The following is an 18290-nucleotide window of genomic DNA, read 5'->3' as shown; positions in this document are numbered from 1 at the left end:
AGAACTTCAATCATATCTTTGGAAACTCATATTTCCTAAAACTTTGATGCAGTTTCTTGCAATTCAATATACTTTTTTCTACCTAATTGACCAGATATTTTACAAAAAAGTGTTTTTCAATGTTTTTTACAGAAATTTACACAGACCGAAAAGCACAACTTTTTTTTCGATGCGGGTAATATGGACAGGTTTGTAATATATGAAGCGTAGAGGTTTATCGATCGCGATAGGAATAATTTTATTCAACCAAGGTCTGAACTCATCACGAATGTCCGATAAATGATGAAGAAATCGAAATAATCCACCTAGAAGTGATATCGTGCTTTTCTGCAGTATAAACGGGCAGACCCTCTACTATTTTTCTGTTGGTTCCAGCCAGCTTTTAAACAGTCTACATTTGGCGATTTGATTCCCATTTATAGACGCAGGGCATTCCTTAGGAATAGATTAAGCAGACTTTTCACAGTCCATTTCACTCCCACTGGCAACTGTCCGTTTTACCCCACCATTATTTCAATAATTTAAATTTTCCGCTTAAAAATGAATTTACTTTTCCGTACATACCTAATATCGCTTCTCTGTTAACTTACAAATCGAAATATAACCATCAGCGAATTGAATTTTTATATTAAACCACTCAAAATGCTTGATATCGAAGCAGCTAAAATTACATCCACACGCAGAATCATGTATGATTTTCGGTTTTTGTTTCCCTTTTCCACTTTTGATCAGTATTCATTGCCATAGGGTGGCTTAAATATTATAGAATAACATGTATAGATTGTTTTCATTGACAGAAATCTGAAATTCGAAATGTATCTATAGAAATCAACCACCTGTCCATATTACCCCCACTGTCCGTATTACTCGCGGTTTCCCTATGTAGTGCCGGAATACTACATTGCGTAACGTAATGGGTGAATCGTGACTAGCGGACAGAATTGAGAGCGCTGTTCACGTGTGTATCTAAATTCACATTCGAAGTTCTTCCGCAAGGAGGAAAGTTTAAAGCGTTCCATTTGTGGGAAACTACAAATTTTCAACTAGAAAGATAAAGAAAGTCCTTTCAATCCACCTAATCAAGGCGGCACCACTTGGAACATATTTCACACAGCCATTCACCCCTCAGAGCTCGTCTGTTGGATATGAGCATCGTACATTCGTTTTTTTACTCCATCTGACAACATTCAGTAGTGGACATCCTTTGTACGCAACAACGATAACGGGTCCATTCAGAATAACTTTTTTCCCTTCTCCTCTGAAAGGGAATGAAAACACGACTCTCAGCTTGTGTCAGATATTCCTCTAGATTTGGTTCGCTCCAGCTCCGTAAAGCAGTTTGGTTTCACATTGAATGCCTTCGTATAGAAAACGATACTTGTGCGCTGTAGTTACAAATGGTTCTTTTTTATTCCCGTCATATGTTTGCTTTTTTCCCATATATATCTTGGAAGAGAGTTGAAAAACTGGGGATGAGGCCACAGAAAAGCTTTCTTTTCAAATTGGAAATGGATTAGCTAAACTTAATACGATTTTCTACTGCTTTTTTTCGTTCTATCGTTGCCTTACTCCACACTATGGCTCATAATTGGTGATGACATTCGTGCAATCGTGTAGCGAATAATGGACTCGGCAGAGCAGGCAGCCCTTTCCGAATCGGATCCGGAATCGGGTTCGTCCAAATCCCAGGGAGGTGGATTCTATGATGCGAGACGGATAAACGAGTACCGATCCGATGGGAGACTAGCGGAGGGCTCCCGACAGATGCTTCTGAGGCATATGAGGCGTTTCGAAGGCTATCCGGTGAACATAAGTCTGAGTTCTGTACTGATGCCAAGTGGTATGGATCTCGATGGTAAGTTTTTCTTTATTGTTTCGGAACAGTTCTTACCCTATCGTTCATTCAGACTCGGAATCGCAAGCCGCCATCAAGTGGTCGTCACACTTGGATCCATTATTTGCGAACAATATCGAACGGGATTCCGCCCTGTCGTGGCAATATTTCGGTTCGAGTACGGGCTTTCTACGGCGATTTCCCGGCACTGCCTGGCCTCCTGAAACATCCTACGGTAGTAAGGATATCAATGATTTTCGCTCCGAAGATTGGTTCATCCAAGCGGCTTCCTCTCCAAAAGATGTGGTAGGTTGATGTCGGCTCGGAAATATTCTTCTATTCTTCTATGCTATGAATTCTCTAAATACAGATCATTCTTTTGGACTCCTCTGGTTCGATGAGTGGCAAGGAGTATCAGCTGGCGGTGGCCACCGCTTCTGCTATTATGGACACCCTTGGCGATGACGATTTCTTCAATTTGATTTCGTTCTCCGACCAGGCAAGAGTGATTGTGCCTTGCTTCCAGGATAAAATGGTACGTTCGGAGATATTCCTTATGTCCCAAATTGCTAAACTAAATGCTACCCACAGGTACGTGCAACACCGGACAATGTGAAAGAGGTGAAAACAGCCATCCAATCGGTTGACTGTGAGAATACGGCGAATTTCTCCGCGGCATTGGAGTCCGCATTCGAATTACTCCGACGGGTAAGTTCTCGCACACATCCGTTGAGACGCACAACTGAACTCTTTGTTTATGTTCACAGTACAACCAGAGCTCACAGGGCAGTCAGTGCAACCAAGCAATCATGCTGATCACGGATGGGCCAAGCGATACCTTTGCGGATATTATTAAACACTACAACCACCCGCATATGCCGGTTAGAATTTTCACATATTTGATTGGTACCGATAAAAGCAGCGGGAAGAACCTGTATCAGATGGCCTGCGATAACAAGGGTATAATTGATGCTAGCTCGTTGAATTACTTCGTAGCCTAATGTTATTTTTTTTTCGGTTTCAGGATTCTACGTTCAAATCAACAGCGTGGAGGAGGCGAAGCGTAAGGTAGTCGAATACGCATTGGTTATGGCCCGTCCAATGGTGCTGTACCAGGCAGATCACCCGGTTCACTGGAGCCCCGTTTTCACGGGAGGTCGCAGCGGCATTTTGGGTCGAGAAAGTGAGAACAGGCGGAAGTTGGTAACGACTGTTTCTACCCCAGTGTTTGACCGACGGAATCACTCTACGAGAGCTGCTAATCTGCTGGGAGTGGTCGGTACCGACGTTCCCATCGAAGAAATCCAGAAAATGATTCCACAACACAAGCTGGGTGTGAATGGGTATTCGTTTGTCGTTGACAATAATGGTCGAGTGCTGTACCATCCCGACCTGCGACCATTGAGTGACAACGGGCAGTATAGTGCAACACTGAAGCATAAATACAACTCGGTTGATCTGACCGAGGTAGAGCTGCCCGAGGTTGAAAGTTCCAGCAATGGGCTGAACGAACGGCACGAACATAGATATACGAACATACTTCAGGAGGTATCGTCAATCAATAATTATAATATTTGAAATTGATTTAACCGAATGTGTCTTCCGACAGTTGCGCAATGAAATGGTTCTACAAAAAGAGGGCGAAAACGAATTAACAGTGTTGACCCACATGGATAATATGAGGCGTATAACTTTAAGGCCTTTGAAGTAAGAAGGCATTCGGAACAGAATGTGAACGAGATTTTGATTTATTTCATTTTATTATTTCAGATATTTCTATGGGCCAATTGAGGGTACGCCATTCTCGTTGGGAATCGCTTTACCTGCCAACTATGGCATCCATGAGCTGAACGCTCAGCAAGAGATTCGGCATTCTCACACCAATGGTAATGTTGTGCTATGCCTAATAAACTCCAAAGCTAAATTCTAGCTTGTTTTCAGTTACCGCACACTTCCAGGGTAACAACTGGAAGGTCCACCCTGATTGGGTGTACTGTGAGTACAACAGTCTGAAAGACGTTGAAAGCAATGGCGAAAGTACGACGGAAACCACCTACCGGGACAAAGACGAAAACTTTGATACTCCCGAGGAGCAAGTGCTCCACTTTTTGGCCCGCGTTGGCAGGCCTGGCTGGAAGTGGATGTCGGTAAGCGGCGTTACGTTTGCATGATACCTCATGAGTTACAGGGCGGAAACCCCTTAACTGATTATTGTTTTCGATTTGCAGGTTCGTCCCCGATCTCCCCAGCCACATCATGGACACGGTGGTATTCCGGTTGGGCATTATGCCCAACATCACTTCAACTCGCAGGGCTCTCGAAAAGCGGAGCCCTACTACTGCGATCGTACTCTCGTTCAAAGCTTGGTTCGTGATGCAATCGTAACAGATGGCCTAGATCGCACGCCGACACATCCGGCCAGGAAGGAGGACAGTAGGTAGGGTTATGCGGTTCCGGGTCGGGTTAATGGTTGAGGGGTTCTTAGTCGCTGGAACTGAATGTTTGGGAAAGTTGAAACTCGTGTAACACATGTAATCTGTTTGGCTTTAAGGCATCTCCAATCGGATTTGCTCGTCCATTCTTCGGCGTGGTACCAACTATGCATCTTCTTGGTATTTCGCTCTATACTTATTCTTCGGTATTCGTAAATTTCGATAGTTTGTCCAGATTCGATTCCTTATCATCTACTGCAAACCGTATAGGATGCGAACACTGAGCAATTATGTAGGTGTTGACGATACACGCCTTACCGAATTCGAAGAACTACTACTACTACTACTGAATTTCACTAGGAATAAAAAAAACGCACCCCAAAGAAATGTGCACAAAAGATCACACGCAATTTTATATTGTCCAGTGTCATCGATCGACCAACAAAATTGTATCGATAAAAGAGGACAAGCTTTATAGAGTTGGCTGCCGTAATGAACTGGTTATCGTGTTGGTTCAGCGGAGGATGAGTAATGTACCTTGATGTACTTCGACGAATACCGAAAAATCAAGAAAACACCAGATAGATGTTTCAGGACAAATATTTCACACTGGGCTTGCAATTACCTGTACAAAGCGTGAGCAAGTTCTCCTATTATGTGTTGCATTACCGGGTTAAGCAACTGGTGATGGTTTCGATGACGGAAGTAGAGTGATTCGTGTTAAGACCTCTGTAGTTGATGCTGGCCGAAGAATCGCCACTAACCTTGACGATGACGACGGTATCAACTTCGATGGAGACTGGTGGATGGTAACGTCTAGTTGCACGAGATTGAAGCTGTTGTAGGCACTCTGGGTACTAACGGGACCAGATCTTCAGCAGATGTTTCTGGGTCAGAGTCCAATGATCCAAAAACTAGGCTCATGAACCGCCTGTGTTCTGCTCCTAAACAATGTCCTGGCGTTAGGATATCTAGATCGGGTGGATCTTTGGATAGTGGTGTAAACGTGCGAGAATCAAGGCACATCTCGACTTATGCTGACAATGTCAACAGATTTTTCGTAAGCGAGAACGACGTTTTCGGCGGTCCTCATGAGGTGCCTTCCCAGATTTGACTACAGCCTCCCAGTGACCACCGAAGTGTGGAGCTTTGCGCGGTATAAATTTCCAACCGATTTCGCTTTCGGAGCACCAATTAATGATTTGATCACGGTCGGCAGCTTCCAACTTCAGCATGCGTTAAATCTTGTCCAATGCATGGGAAGCTCCTTTGGAGGCAGATGCGTTGCCGGAATGAAATTCGCCGACTTTTCCTCTGCTGGACTAGAGTGGGCTTGGGTCGGAAACATGTATGGCATTGGTAGAAAACAGTTTTTACTAAATTTTTGGGGCCTAGAATCCAAAATTTTTGGCAGGGTGTGCCTAGCAGGAGTTATGGACCTGCGTGCAGTAGCTTTAGCAGGTGACAGTAGCCAACAGAGTAGACAGCGCATGTTTAGCGGACAATATGACGCGGAGTATATCCATATTGAATAACCAACGGGTTTTTGTGGAAAGGGTGTCCCACATCAAATTGCATCACGGAAAAAAAATGTTGTAGAAAATTACCAAGTTGACCGATCCTTTTCAAACTTTCAGACAATAAAATATGACCCATTAGTAAGCTTTTCCATCAGATTTGACCTCTTTGGGATGATTCCGTGGTGCCTGATTCATAATATCCCAGTATTTTTCGATGACCATAGTTCCGGTGCGTTGGAGAGGAGGGTTCATGTCCATGGGTACGAAAGTGACCCCTTTGATTTCGTATCATTCCAGTACATCCTTGGAATAGTGGCACGAAGCCAGATCCTTGAGGTACATCTGCCCGTTTACAGTTCCGGTGGTCACGAACGGCCCTCCCTGTTTGCCACATGAGCAGATCGCTTACCAAATCATGTATTTCTTGGCAAACTTTGAAAGTTTCTGCTTCCTTACATTCTCCCGACCATCAAACTTGTGCTGGGTGGTGAAGAACAGTAGCCCTGGAAGCTGCCGGAAGTCCGCCTTGACGTAAGTCTCGTCATCCACGAAGAGACAATGAGGATTCGTCTGCATCTGGGTGTACAGTTCCTGGGCCCGTGACTTTCCCATCGTATTTTGCCGCTCGTCACGATTTGGAGCCTTCTGTACTTTGTGCGTATGCAGTCCACCCCGGTCCTTGGCTCTCTGAACTAAAGATTTAGACAGAATCAACTTTTTGGCCACATCCCTGACCGAAGTATTGGAATTCCGCTTAAACGCTTTTACGACACGCTTGTGATCCTGATCACTAATGGAATATCTATTCTGACCACATTTCTCCTTCCGTTCGATGCTTAGAGCCGTTGACTGCACGATTTCGAGTTGTTTTTCGATGTCCCGATGAGAGGGTTGAGGATTTTCCAGGTGCTTGTGCAAAATCAATTCGCGACGTTGCTGTTCGAATTTTCAAAAAACTGATAACGATAAAAATGAAGTATAAACAAAACACTCTGAACTACTTTTACCCAATTTTCAAGAGAAAATACTCAATGGATAATTTTCTACACTGTTTTTTCCGTTATGCATTTTTATGTGGGACATCCTTTACTCCTTCATGAACCGATGATACGAGTCCTTGGTTGCAGGATTTCGTTCGAGATGACGTTCCAGACTCTGGAAGTGTTTGTCTGCGATCTTCTATTCTCAGTAGACGTATGATCTACTTCCCAAATCATACAATGATCCGGAGCTGATAGAATTCATTCCATTTCCAAGAATATTGTTAATATAACTGCCATTGCTGTCGATGACCTTGTTGACATTTCTCGGAACCTAGAATATAGGATCGGCTAGCATCATATTCGGTATCTTCCTGCTTTAGGACCAAAAACTGTAACTTTGTCGGGATCGTTCGATCTTCTGATTCAATGGTTGTAGTTTTTCGCCAGCGATATTGAGATAGAATTCGGGAACCAGAGGACTCTGGGATTTGCGACGACCCAATAATTGACACAGATGTATTTATTTGGTTGGTTGTTTTGGACGAAATCTTTATTGGAGTAGGATGGTGAAAAAGTGAATGGTACGTAGTTTCGTAGTTGTTTGCGTCGATATCCTCGATTCAAATGGTTTCTTAGCATTCTCTTTAGAAGATTGGATAAAATATTGCAATTTTACATCGGTAGGAATGTCAGCATTTGTAATAACCATATACAAAAATGTGTCCCGGAGTGGAATACTACGATACGATTTGCTGTGGAACCTGCATCGAATTGTGCAAAGTTTCGTTTCCAATACAAATAATGATTTCGAATTTACGAACAGAATGTTCTTTGTCTTGCAGAATTGTCGTTTAAAGTCCTCTCGTATCTCTATACATTCATCAAATGACTTCGATTTGTCGTATTTTTTAATGATATTCTGACACTCTATGAAGTTGGCATACAACCGATCTAGGGAATCCAACCTTACACAAAACTCACAAGCGTCGCGACAAGATGACAAAGGAATCAAGAACACGCCTTTCGAACGTACTTTTCCGACATCGAATGCCATGTGCGCGTTATGATAGCCATCAGGGGCTCTACACCAGGGTGAGATGTTTTGCAGGCTTGTGCTTCAACATTTCAAATCGTTGGATGCCACCAAGCCAAAAATCACGACATCAGCCGAATGTTTGGTTTGGAATTTTAACTTCACTTTCTCCGGAACATCTTCAAATTTTTTCGGCGAAATGAACCGGTATTTCTGGCTATTGGACACAGCAACGATGCTGAACAGCTTTCCGTCGGAGAACAGGATTATCATTTTATTCTTCTTCAATAAAGTAAGCAATTTCTTCGAACGAGTCATTCGACGTTCCTTCGTAGTCAAGTGTCGTTTGACTCACTCTAGGTCTGGAAGATGCGTGCCTTCTGAAGCTTGATTTATTTGAAATTCGAAACCACAAAACCAGTTGTATCTCGGGATTGGTTAAAGGTGCAAAAAATGTTTTATATCAAACTGCAGTTAACCCTCTAAGACCCAAGTTTTTTATTCATCTAAAAAAACCTATTTCACTTTTATCTCGAATTTCAGACTTTCAACATAAAATACTCCTAGCAGAAAGCTGCCAGCATAAAACCAATGTGTATGTGTGGTACATGAAAATATTCTAAAGACGTTCTACTGGGGGTGAACATTGAAAATAATGTCTGAATAATTTGAACAGAGAATCCGTGAGCGGCGGGTTTGGGCTGTAGAGGGTTAATTTATTGTTATTTTCAGAAAAAATAAAGAAACAATTATTCCGTTACAGTTGTGATGAATTTACGTACTTTTCTTCTGGTACTCTCCATCGAAGTTTGGAGTTTCTGTTGGTCAACCTGAGCGGCAGTTTTCTTCCTCGATCTCTTCATGTCTGCAGCACTCGAGTTACTTTGGCACCCTTCTTAAATTTCCGCTTGACAATTGCTCAAAATTTTTGGATTGTGCGGATTTGGGGGCAATTGGAAGGATTGATGTCTTTTTCAATGTGATCGACCCCATTGTCACGGTTTCACTGAAGCACCTCTTGGCTGTAGTGGCAGCTTGCCAAATCTGGTCACAACTTCATCGGACCTTTGTGAAGTTAACACTTTAATAAACCTTAATAAACGGAAGGAGACATTTCTGCAAACACCCTTATCTATGCATTCTCGGGTTCATTATCTTGTTTGGACGAAAATCTTGATTTTCTGTCCACAGCTGCAAATACCTTGCCGAATCAGGAACTTCCTGGCAAATTTATCAACGAAAACGAACCTAAATTTGTTGGGGACATCTTCTCTGGCAGTGGCCTTCTAGAATTTCAGGCCTGGTAGCTGTCCAAAATCCACCTTCACGTACTAGATTATGCTCCAGCGTCCCATTTGGTTGCTTGCAGGCACGGAATTTACGATAACACTCTTGCATACGATTTCTCTGGATGATACTTTGGTTAGAGTTGTGTTTTTTATTAGCGATGTCGTAGTCCGAGAATCCCGACTTTGCTTAAGGGGGAACCCCTTTCTGGAAGGGGGGAAAGTAATGAATTTTCGTGATTCTTTTTCCGGATGTTAGGAATGAAATGAAGTGTTCTGGTATTTTGGTTATTGTTTAAAGAATATTTGAAGATGTACTTTCCATTTTTTTAGTGCAGTTTTTTAGTGATTATTACGCTGTTGACAGCTGGATGCGTAAATGCTGTCTGAAAATCGGCTTGCTGGTTGTATCGGTTCTGGAGCAACGGGGTGTCGCAGAACGAATTCCAATGAATTTTCTGAAACTTTAGGACAATACCTTAGGCGTTACATATGGGTTTTTGAAAATTCTAAAAATTATCAAAATGATGGCCATTTGTGTTAAAAATGAGATTTTTTTTTTGAAAAATTGCTGTTTAGAAGCTCATAAAAAATCGAAAATATGAGATATCGAAATACGGCTATGTAACGCTTTAGATAATCCATTTTTACATGCTGATAAAAAAATTCAGCCAAATCGATCGAGTAGATCCTGAGATGTCGATACGATTGACACGCGTTTAAAAATTCTTACAGCAATGATATATCCCTTGAGGTGATTTCATACTTTTGGGTGTAGCTCTCCAATATCGAAAAATCCTTTTAGGACAACATTTCTGAAGGCATAAGCTTCCCAAAAAAGTAAAAAAAAACAAAAATTCGATTTTCCAGACCGGGGTCTCCCTTTAATTGTTCTTTAATTGTTCTCAATACCTTCAACATACCTTCAACACGGTCGATTTAGCAACTTTCAGTGATTTCGGGATTTCAGCAGATTTCAGGACTTTTAATGTGGATGTTCAAAATCAAATTTCTTCTTTCGGCTTCCATCCTGCACAAATTTTTCAAAACAGAACGGACCGACGTGAAATTTATACCGTCGAACTATACAGTTTTCCAAACAATTATCTTTGAGAAGATTTCAGATACGCCTACTACGATCGCTGCTATAAAATGAACAGGTAATTCGAATTCTAGCTGAATCAAACCTTAGTCTCCTATGTGTGATATCCTACCACTTCCAACTCAGTTGTCCAACACCAAATACTCAACCGTGTTCCCGAAATGGCGTTTTCTGTTTTATAGCTTTGCTCTCGTCCTACACACTAGGTGTAACTTACATAATACTGTGTAAATACTTTGATCAGGATGCCACATCCTCCCCTCGCACAAAATAAATTGAACCTAATATATAAAAATGTGTCAAGTCAATTGAGGAATATTTCTTACATGTTTTACTATTGGTTGCATTCTTTTAATTTTAATTATTCTTGTCACTTGTCGATTCGAGGTATGTTTGCCATTATTCGAACCTTGACCGTTTCAATTTAAACTCTTTGTTTTGAGTGCAATTTGTTGTCGTCCACTCCCTGATGATTTCGTTAATATACCCATTCTCATAGTTCATCTCCTGCCCCTCAATCAAAAATAATATACTCAACACAACCTTTTCGACACATATAATTTTTTGAATGTCCTACAATATTGTTGTACCAATAAAGAAAAATATTGCATTCAAAAATATGTGAATATTACCATCGTTCTTTTCTTTACATAAAATGTTTTTCGCATTTCCCGAACTATATATATCTTGAAAAATCTGCTATATAATATTTATAGCATCCCTTTTTGTGCACTCGTGGCCGAGTGGTTAGCGTCTCACATTATCATTCCGGGTGTTCGGGTTCGATTCCCATTCTGGCCGGGGGATTTTTTCGTCGAAGAAATTTCCTTCGACTTGCACTGTGGTCACGCGTATTCTAGAGCTTGCCCCTCGGAATACATTCAAGGCGTGTTATTTGGCTTAAGAAATCTCAACTAATTTATTAATGAATGGCGCTAGTTAATGCATGCGTTGAGACGGCAAAAATTCCACAGGGAACGTTCTAGAGGCGAATGAACTGAAAAGTTTGAAGCCTCTTTAATCCAACATCATCATCATCATCCACAGGGAACGTTAACGCCATTCAAGAAGAAGAAGCATCCCTTTTTATGGTGAAAGAACTAATCCCAACCCCCACATCGTTTTTGTTTATATTTACATTTTGTTCTTCAATGGCTCTTTCGTGTGCATAATATTTGTAAACCATTCGATTTTGAGCTTTAACTATTCTGTTGACCATGGTCATCTACCGGCTAGATTTTGTTTTTTGGTCTTGGGCTTCTCTCGACTCAATACTTTCCACGTAGTTGGCCTGGGTCTTCCACCGGCTCAACTTTTCTTTCACATGGTTGGCCTTGGCCCTACGCCGGCTCAACCTTTTTCTTTTTTCATTTTATTATGACATCTTTTCCTCTTCCCATGAGGATGAACAGTCTGAAATAAAAGGGAGAAACTAATATCAACCTCTTCGTGCTCTAAAATTAAAGTGTCCTTACCTCAATATTGTTTTCACAATGTTCACAGAGCAGTTAAATATACATAAAACAAGAAATTCGGTCATTTTAGCAGGATCGCCAATGTGATATCCTACTACTTCCAGCTCAGTTCTCCAACACCAAATACTCAACCGTGTTCCCGAAATGGCGTTTTCTGTTTTATAGCTTTGCTCTAGTCTCACACACTAGGTGTAACTTACATAATACTGTGTAAATACTTTGATCAGGATGCCACACTATGATGATTCTTCGCATGGATTTTCCCGGAATGTTAACTTCCTTGGCAGGTTTCCTGATGGAACGTACCGAGTTGCGAACAATATTTGCAAGGCCCGGTCGTCAGGTCAATGTAACCTTATTAGGTGGGGCTTTGCGGAAGGTAGTTTTGAAAATTTAAAATTGTGGTACTCTTAGCCTTAAGAAATGCTGTTGACTGGTCGTTGGTTAAAGCGAGACTGGAATACGAAATGTAAATTCATCTTTTGTCATTAGCTCTTATCCTTTTCCGCTTGTATATGACGATTTTGACTTTTGTGACTCGCCCTTACGTTAGTTGTTATTTATTTACGCCTCTGTTTGGAAAGAACATGAAACCTTTTCCGGTATCATTTCCTTCGCCTTATTTTGTCTGTTTTGTATGAAATTGGATAAAGCAACAGAGTAGAAACTCTTTCACCCTTTCCTTATTTAAAATTATGTTTACCCTACATTATTTGAGAAACGTAACTCGTAATCCCACTGTCTGATTACAATACAGTGATCGACAAAGATGTTGGATAGTTACTGAAATTTCTAGGAAATAATATATTTGTAAACAAACTGTTGAGAACTTAACGATTAGTTTCAAAGTTCAAAATTTTGATATCGTTATTATAATTTTTTTTTAGTTTAACAAAGTTCGGTCCGACATGGAAAGCTCATGCACAAATTATGAAAAAAGCGAGGATCGGTTTTCCTCTGTATAACAATCGTCATGGGTGTGTGGGTCGCCGGAAACAATTTGGGATCTAATGTACGGAGACATGAGTTTTTTTTTGGGTGATTTTTCTAAGAAACAGTTTTGCACAGAACCACGACTAAGGGCTCCATCGACCGGGGATGATTTCTCTACGCAGAAGCCCTTTGAGTTATCGGAGACACTAGATGATCGTTATGTTTTATCTTTAAACGCCGAACATTGCACAATTCGCACTGAATATGCTGATAATCACCACTAACCATGCACTCTTCCTCGTTGCACTTTCTTTCTGTGTATTTCCTCCCCGTAATTATATAATTTTTGTTAGCCCAATCGCCACATTGTTGGCACTGCTGCACAGGTAAAATAAAAAAGCACATATTTTTTCTTTCTCTCGCCAGTTTGTTTTCTTTTGTTTTTGTTGAAAAGTAATTTCATACGTGGGCGTAAGTATGCTTCGAAGTTATTTCGCACTGATCATAAGAAAGAATATCGTGTGTATTTCCCAAACTAATTGATAACTGATTCAAAATATGGCGTGTCATTGTCTGTGATACGATACTAGTTTATCACCTCATTGAAAGAATACTCTTTGCGATATTGATCATGAGCTCGTTTCGAATTAGAAACGAATCTCAGATAACTAATAATGAGGAGATGAACAGGTCATTCACTTTTGCGAAAATAAAATTATGTCCCTAATTAATAGCCATCCAACACGTCATATTATTAATTGCCAGTTTTCCGCAGGCTCACATGTTTGAGCGATTTCCGATCGGAACCAGTAGATAACATTTTATGAGCATAAAATAACATAGTCTTCCCTTTTGTGTGCCTTCTCCTGTTGAATTTTAGGCAAGGATTTTCGATGTTCGAAGTGAAGACCACATTCGTCGCTACACGCTCGGGGTTGCTGCGGTGGTTTGACCATGTGCCTCATCCTGAAAATTCACCCGAACCGTAAGAGCACATTCCCCTAACGATTCTGAACAGATTATTCATTGCATGATTGGGTTCAATTCACAGCCATTTCAGCGAGTCCAATTCCAGGGCGATGGACATGAGTTGGTATAAGCGAGCAGTGGACCATCATTCGATTGAACCGGATGGATTTGTATTTAGTGTCCCCTTCGATTCTGGGTAAGGATATGGATAAAACCAATACACTTATTTTGAACATTTCACTACTGGTTTTGTAAATATTGACAGTTACTCTGATAAAAACAGTTCCACGCTTGTGACGGCAACGCATGCGGTGTTCATAGACCATCGCGGGCACAAGGCGCCCGCTGCTGTCGTTGGCTTACAGTTCCAGCATGAATCCTTGGCGAAGCATTTTATCAACATCACATCTGCAGTAAGTAATCAACATACCCGAAAATACCCATTCGCTCAATATGCCGTTATCATTCACTTAGTGTACCGGTTCAACTTCCTGTAAGAAAACTTGCGCTTCCGACGAACTGGATTGCTACCTCCTAGACGACAATGGCTTCGTGATTCTCTCCGAGCGGAATGAGCACACCGGGAAGTTTTTCGGGCAAATCGACGGCACCATTATGGACTCGCTCGTTCAGGACCGCATCTATCGAAGAATAGCCCTAATGGACTACCAGGGAATCTGTTCGGATCAGAACAATCCATACACGGCCGCTGGGGAACCCCTGAAACCGGTTAGACCAATGTCCTGGCTGATGAAATACATCGTCACTTTCGCCACATATTGGTTGTCGATTTTGCCGACACCAACATTCGCGTGGCACCAGAGCAATAGCTACTACGACAACGAGAACGATTTTGAAGAAGATGCATACGAGTACGAGAGTAACTACGAAATGCCTCCGGAGCATAACTCACATGATTCTACCACTCCGGATTATGAACTGCATTCTACACCGGTGCCACACAGGTCGCACGCCACGTATGGACCTCGTGTTGCGCCGGATCCGGCCCACGCAAGACCGTGCGATCTGAAGACGGATCTCTATATTTTACAGCCGGACCGATTGAATTCTAGTGGGCAAAACAATCCGCTGAAGGTAATCGTTGGATTTTTCGTGTTATGATTTCTGTTTCATTCTGGTTACATTTTAGGGGAAGCTTACAAATTGTCATTCTTCTGGATGCGAGCGACCGTTCAGTGTGCAGAAGATACCCCACAGTAATCTGATTCTGCTCGTAGTGGATGTACTGTGTCCGTGTGGCTCGAAACAGCTAGATATAGAACCACAAGAGGTTCCTGGAGGTGCAGGTAAATCTCAAGATCAACATTGGTTAATCATATGCGTATCTTGTAATGAAGTTCGTTTGGAAACCCCTGAACAATTCCAAGTTTGTGTTCATTCTACCGTTGTTAATCTTTATATTTTTAATTTTTTTTTTGGGAAACACAGGGTTCGATCTTATACGTTGAGTTACGAAACTCGACTCGGCTACAATTGCTCGAGCGAAATCTAGCGAAATCGTACATTACTGAATTCGACTGCTTAATACTGTATCAGAAAAACGAGAAGTTTCACTTAGGAGAATACGGAGGGTGTGATAACGTTTTTCAGTTTATGGTTTTTATTGCGTCCTTCATGGCTTTAGAGGTTTGTGCCGTTACTTTGTCATGTTGTAATATCACTTCACCGTGCCTTCGGGCCTATTTTGGTATTTTTTCTATCACTGCGAAGTTTAATTTCATCATTTTTTGTCGGTAGCGATCTGTTCACCGTTTCACCCGGTTTTAGTAGCTCATGGCATACCATACCCTCCTGATTCCACCACACACACAAAGCATCAACTTTTGGTCGGAACGATTTGACTTTGCAATGGATAATCCGCCTTCGCCATGATTCTTTGCGCTTGGGGTACTGGAAATAAATTCACTTTTTGTTGCCCGTTACATTCCGATATAAAAGCGACTTCCTTTGGTGCCATTGAAGAAGCATTTCACAAATGGTTTAGCGATGCTCCAATTGTCTTCCGCTCAATTTGTGTGGAACCCATTTTCCTAGTTTTTGGACCTTTCCCATAGCTTTCAAACAAGAGCCAATTGCTTTTCGGGAAGCATTCAGTGTTTTTGCCAATTTTTGTTGTGTTTGTGTTGAATCTGCATCTAACAACACCTGCAATTTCTCGTCTTCAAACCGTTTCGCTGCAACAGGACAGATCTGATGTCCACTTACCATGGCCCTAGACCAGTGGAGGGGAATCCGCGCTGTTCTTGTTCCCCTAATCGCGAACGGGAAGGAACAAGGATCTTGGTTTTAGATCCACAGTTTATTGTTTAGATTTGAAATAGGCAACTCTATTCTTTCAGGAAGCAGGAGTCGTCGTCTCGGATAAAACGGATGCTTCCGCTGATACCGTAGAAGCTTCCAATGTTCTCACACTTCGGGCAGACAGCGATAAGTATTCCATCGAGTCGTAGACCTGGTCGCAGACTGGGCGAAACGACGTTGAAGTTGTGTGACATGTTGTAGTATCCAGTTCTCAAATTAGACAGGATTCGCTGCTTCCTAAACTCTTCCTCGGTCTCCAATCTCGCGATGGAGCTCTTGATCTTCCGGAGGATCGGATTCACCTCAGAGGACCGTTTTCCGCCCAAAAAGTGTTGAAGGAGTTGAAGATGGCGTCGGTGGAACTTTTTTCCCTTTATTTATTTAAATTGGCTCGAAAGGATAAGGAGCCATTACCTAACAGCAGTGTTATCACATTTTCATTTGTACCAGAAGGGGAAAAAAACTTTTTCATCTGTACTTTTTCTTCAAAAAATCTGTACCATCGAAAATACTCATTGTAGAGCAAAATTATGAACCATGAATAAATACTCATTTATTTACTACAAAATCTTATATTCACTTACTAACTTTGATTTACTTACTACAAAAACTTACGTATCAACGCCACCGGGACGCAATTTTTATTGTAATTTTTTTTTTCGAAACGCAGGAAATTTAATTCTCAGGCGAATGGAATGATTGATTTCAAGAAAAATACAGACAAAGAAAAATTCACACTCGAAAAAATCTGTACCAAACTGTACTTTTTGACGAAAATCTGTAATCTGTAAAAAAAAATCTGTACCTTTCCAGATAAATCTGTACATGGGGAACACTGCCCGGCAGAACATTTCAAAATTTCAGTCTAAATAGATCAAAACTACATAAATTATACTACTGAGTCTAATTAGCCTATAACTACAGAACAATATTCCATAAAAGATAGAATTTACAGCTTCGTAGTCTTGTGTGGTCTTAACAACTACAATCACTTCTCGTATTGTTTTCCATGCAGAATATCATGTAGATACATGTGAAATCTCATAAATATTCAATTCATATCCTCATGTTGGCGAAACCGAAACCCTACTAATATCCGTTAAATAGTTTTATGATAAGAATACCAATTCTTTGGAGATTAAATCTAACTTTTGAGTAAATTTCTAACCATTATATTTTCTTCAGGCGGTTGGATTTCGAGTTACGATCGGTTTCGATCAGTCATCTTAACATTGTAATCAATATATATATATAAATGGATTTCTGTCTGTCTGTCTGTCTGATTCTTATGGACTCGGAAACTACTAAACCGATCAACATGAAAATTGGTGTGTAGGGGTTTTTGGGGCCGGGGAAGGTTTTCGTGATAGTTTGAGACCCCTCCCCCTCTCTAAAGGGTGGCTGCTATACAAATGAAACACAAATTTCGGCTGCCATACAAATGAAACACAAATTTTGTATTACTCGAGAATTAATCGAGCATATGAAACCAAATTTGGTATGTGTATTAGGGTGCAATATATGTTTCTATGGTGGTTAGACTCTCCACCCCCCACTCTAAGGGGGGGCTGCCATACAAATGAAACACAAATTTCTACATTACTCGAGAATGAATCAAGCAAATGAAACCAAATTTGGTATGTGGAGGTTTTAAGGTGCAATAAATGTTTTTACGGTGGTAGACACTCCTCCCGCTCTCTAATGAGGAGCTGTCATACAAATGAAACACACATTTCTGCATAACTCGAAAACTAATCACGCAAATGGAGCCAAATTTGGTATGTGAAGGTTTTACGGGGCACGAAACGTTTCTATGGTGAATTTACTCCTCCCCGCTCTCTAAGGGTAGCTGCCATACAAACGAAACACAAACTTCTGCATAACTCGAGAACTTATCAAGCTCAATTTGGGATATGAGGGTTTTTGGGTATGAGAAATGTTTCTATGATTCGACTGTTTTCGACTAATTCCACGCTATATTTCTACTCTGTATGCTCAATCGAATTTCAACCCAAACAAAGAAAAGTTACATAATGTATCGGCGAAGCACAACAATGATATACCAACACCATTGCGAAACCAATCGCAGCGAATGATCGTGAATCATCATACCCTAGCTAAAAATAATAGGAACTGACGGTTTTCCGTGGCAAGAGAGGCTTTTACGATTCTCATTCTAGTCTTGCCAGCAAGCAGTAAACAGTCTTTTTTGAGTCTAAAATTCCCTTCAAAATTGCCTAAATAGCCTATATTTATAGAACAATATTTCAGAAAAGATATAATTATTTTCTTCGTTGTTTCTTTCTTGTCTGGTCGTAAGAACTACATCGCCTGGCGATGTAGTGTCGGTATCGATCGCACTTGTCGAGTCGGTAACTATCAGGATCGGTTTAGATGACGG

The 18290-nt window shown here is 41.1% G+C and overlaps 1 protein-coding gene across 9 annotated transcripts in view; it reads left to right on the top strand.

The window, feature by feature from the left end:
* The window catches only part of LOC129774631 (voltage-dependent calcium channel subunit alpha-2/delta-4), a 128631-nt gene that overhangs the window by 103177 nt on the left and 7164 nt on the right, over positions 1-18290 (top strand). For 8 of the 9 annotated variants that reach the window (XM_055778415.1, XM_055778414.1, XM_055778413.1 and 5 more), the window contains 16 exons: positions 1618-1855; positions 1908-2140; positions 2205-2369; positions 2426-2542; positions 2602-2794; positions 2859-3382; positions 3444-3541; positions 3605-3720; positions 3776-3981; positions 4063-4271; positions 12952-12984; positions 13479-13583; positions 13650-13763; positions 13833-13980; positions 14042-14662; positions 14718-14874. In XM_055778415.1, the coding sequence (XP_055634390.1) occupies positions 1618-1855; positions 1908-2140; positions 2205-2369; positions 2426-2542; positions 2602-2794; positions 2859-3382; positions 3444-3541; positions 3605-3720; positions 3776-3981; positions 4063-4271; positions 12952-12984; positions 13479-13583; positions 13650-13763; positions 13833-13980; positions 14042-14662; positions 14718-14874 (3277 nt within the window). The remainder of the gene's footprint in view (positions 1-1617; positions 1856-1907; positions 2141-2204; positions 2370-2425; positions 2543-2601; positions 2795-2858; positions 3383-3443; positions 3542-3604; positions 3721-3775; positions 3982-4062; positions 4272-12951; positions 12985-13478; positions 13584-13649; positions 13764-13832; positions 13981-14041; positions 14663-14717; positions 14875-18290) is intronic. The other variant, XM_055778419.1, reaches the window with a different exon arrangement.

The sequence above is a fragment of the Toxorhynchites rutilus genome, chromosome 3 (genome assembly GCF_029784135.1).
Source record: "Toxorhynchites rutilus septentrionalis strain SRP chromosome 3, ASM2978413v1, whole genome shotgun sequence".
In the NCBI taxonomy this organism is placed as follows: Eukaryota; Metazoa; Arthropoda; class Insecta; order Diptera; family Culicidae; genus Toxorhynchites; species Toxorhynchites rutilus.
The sequence above is the reverse complement of the archived record's forward strand: the minus strand, read 5'-3'. Positions and strand labels throughout refer to the sequence as shown.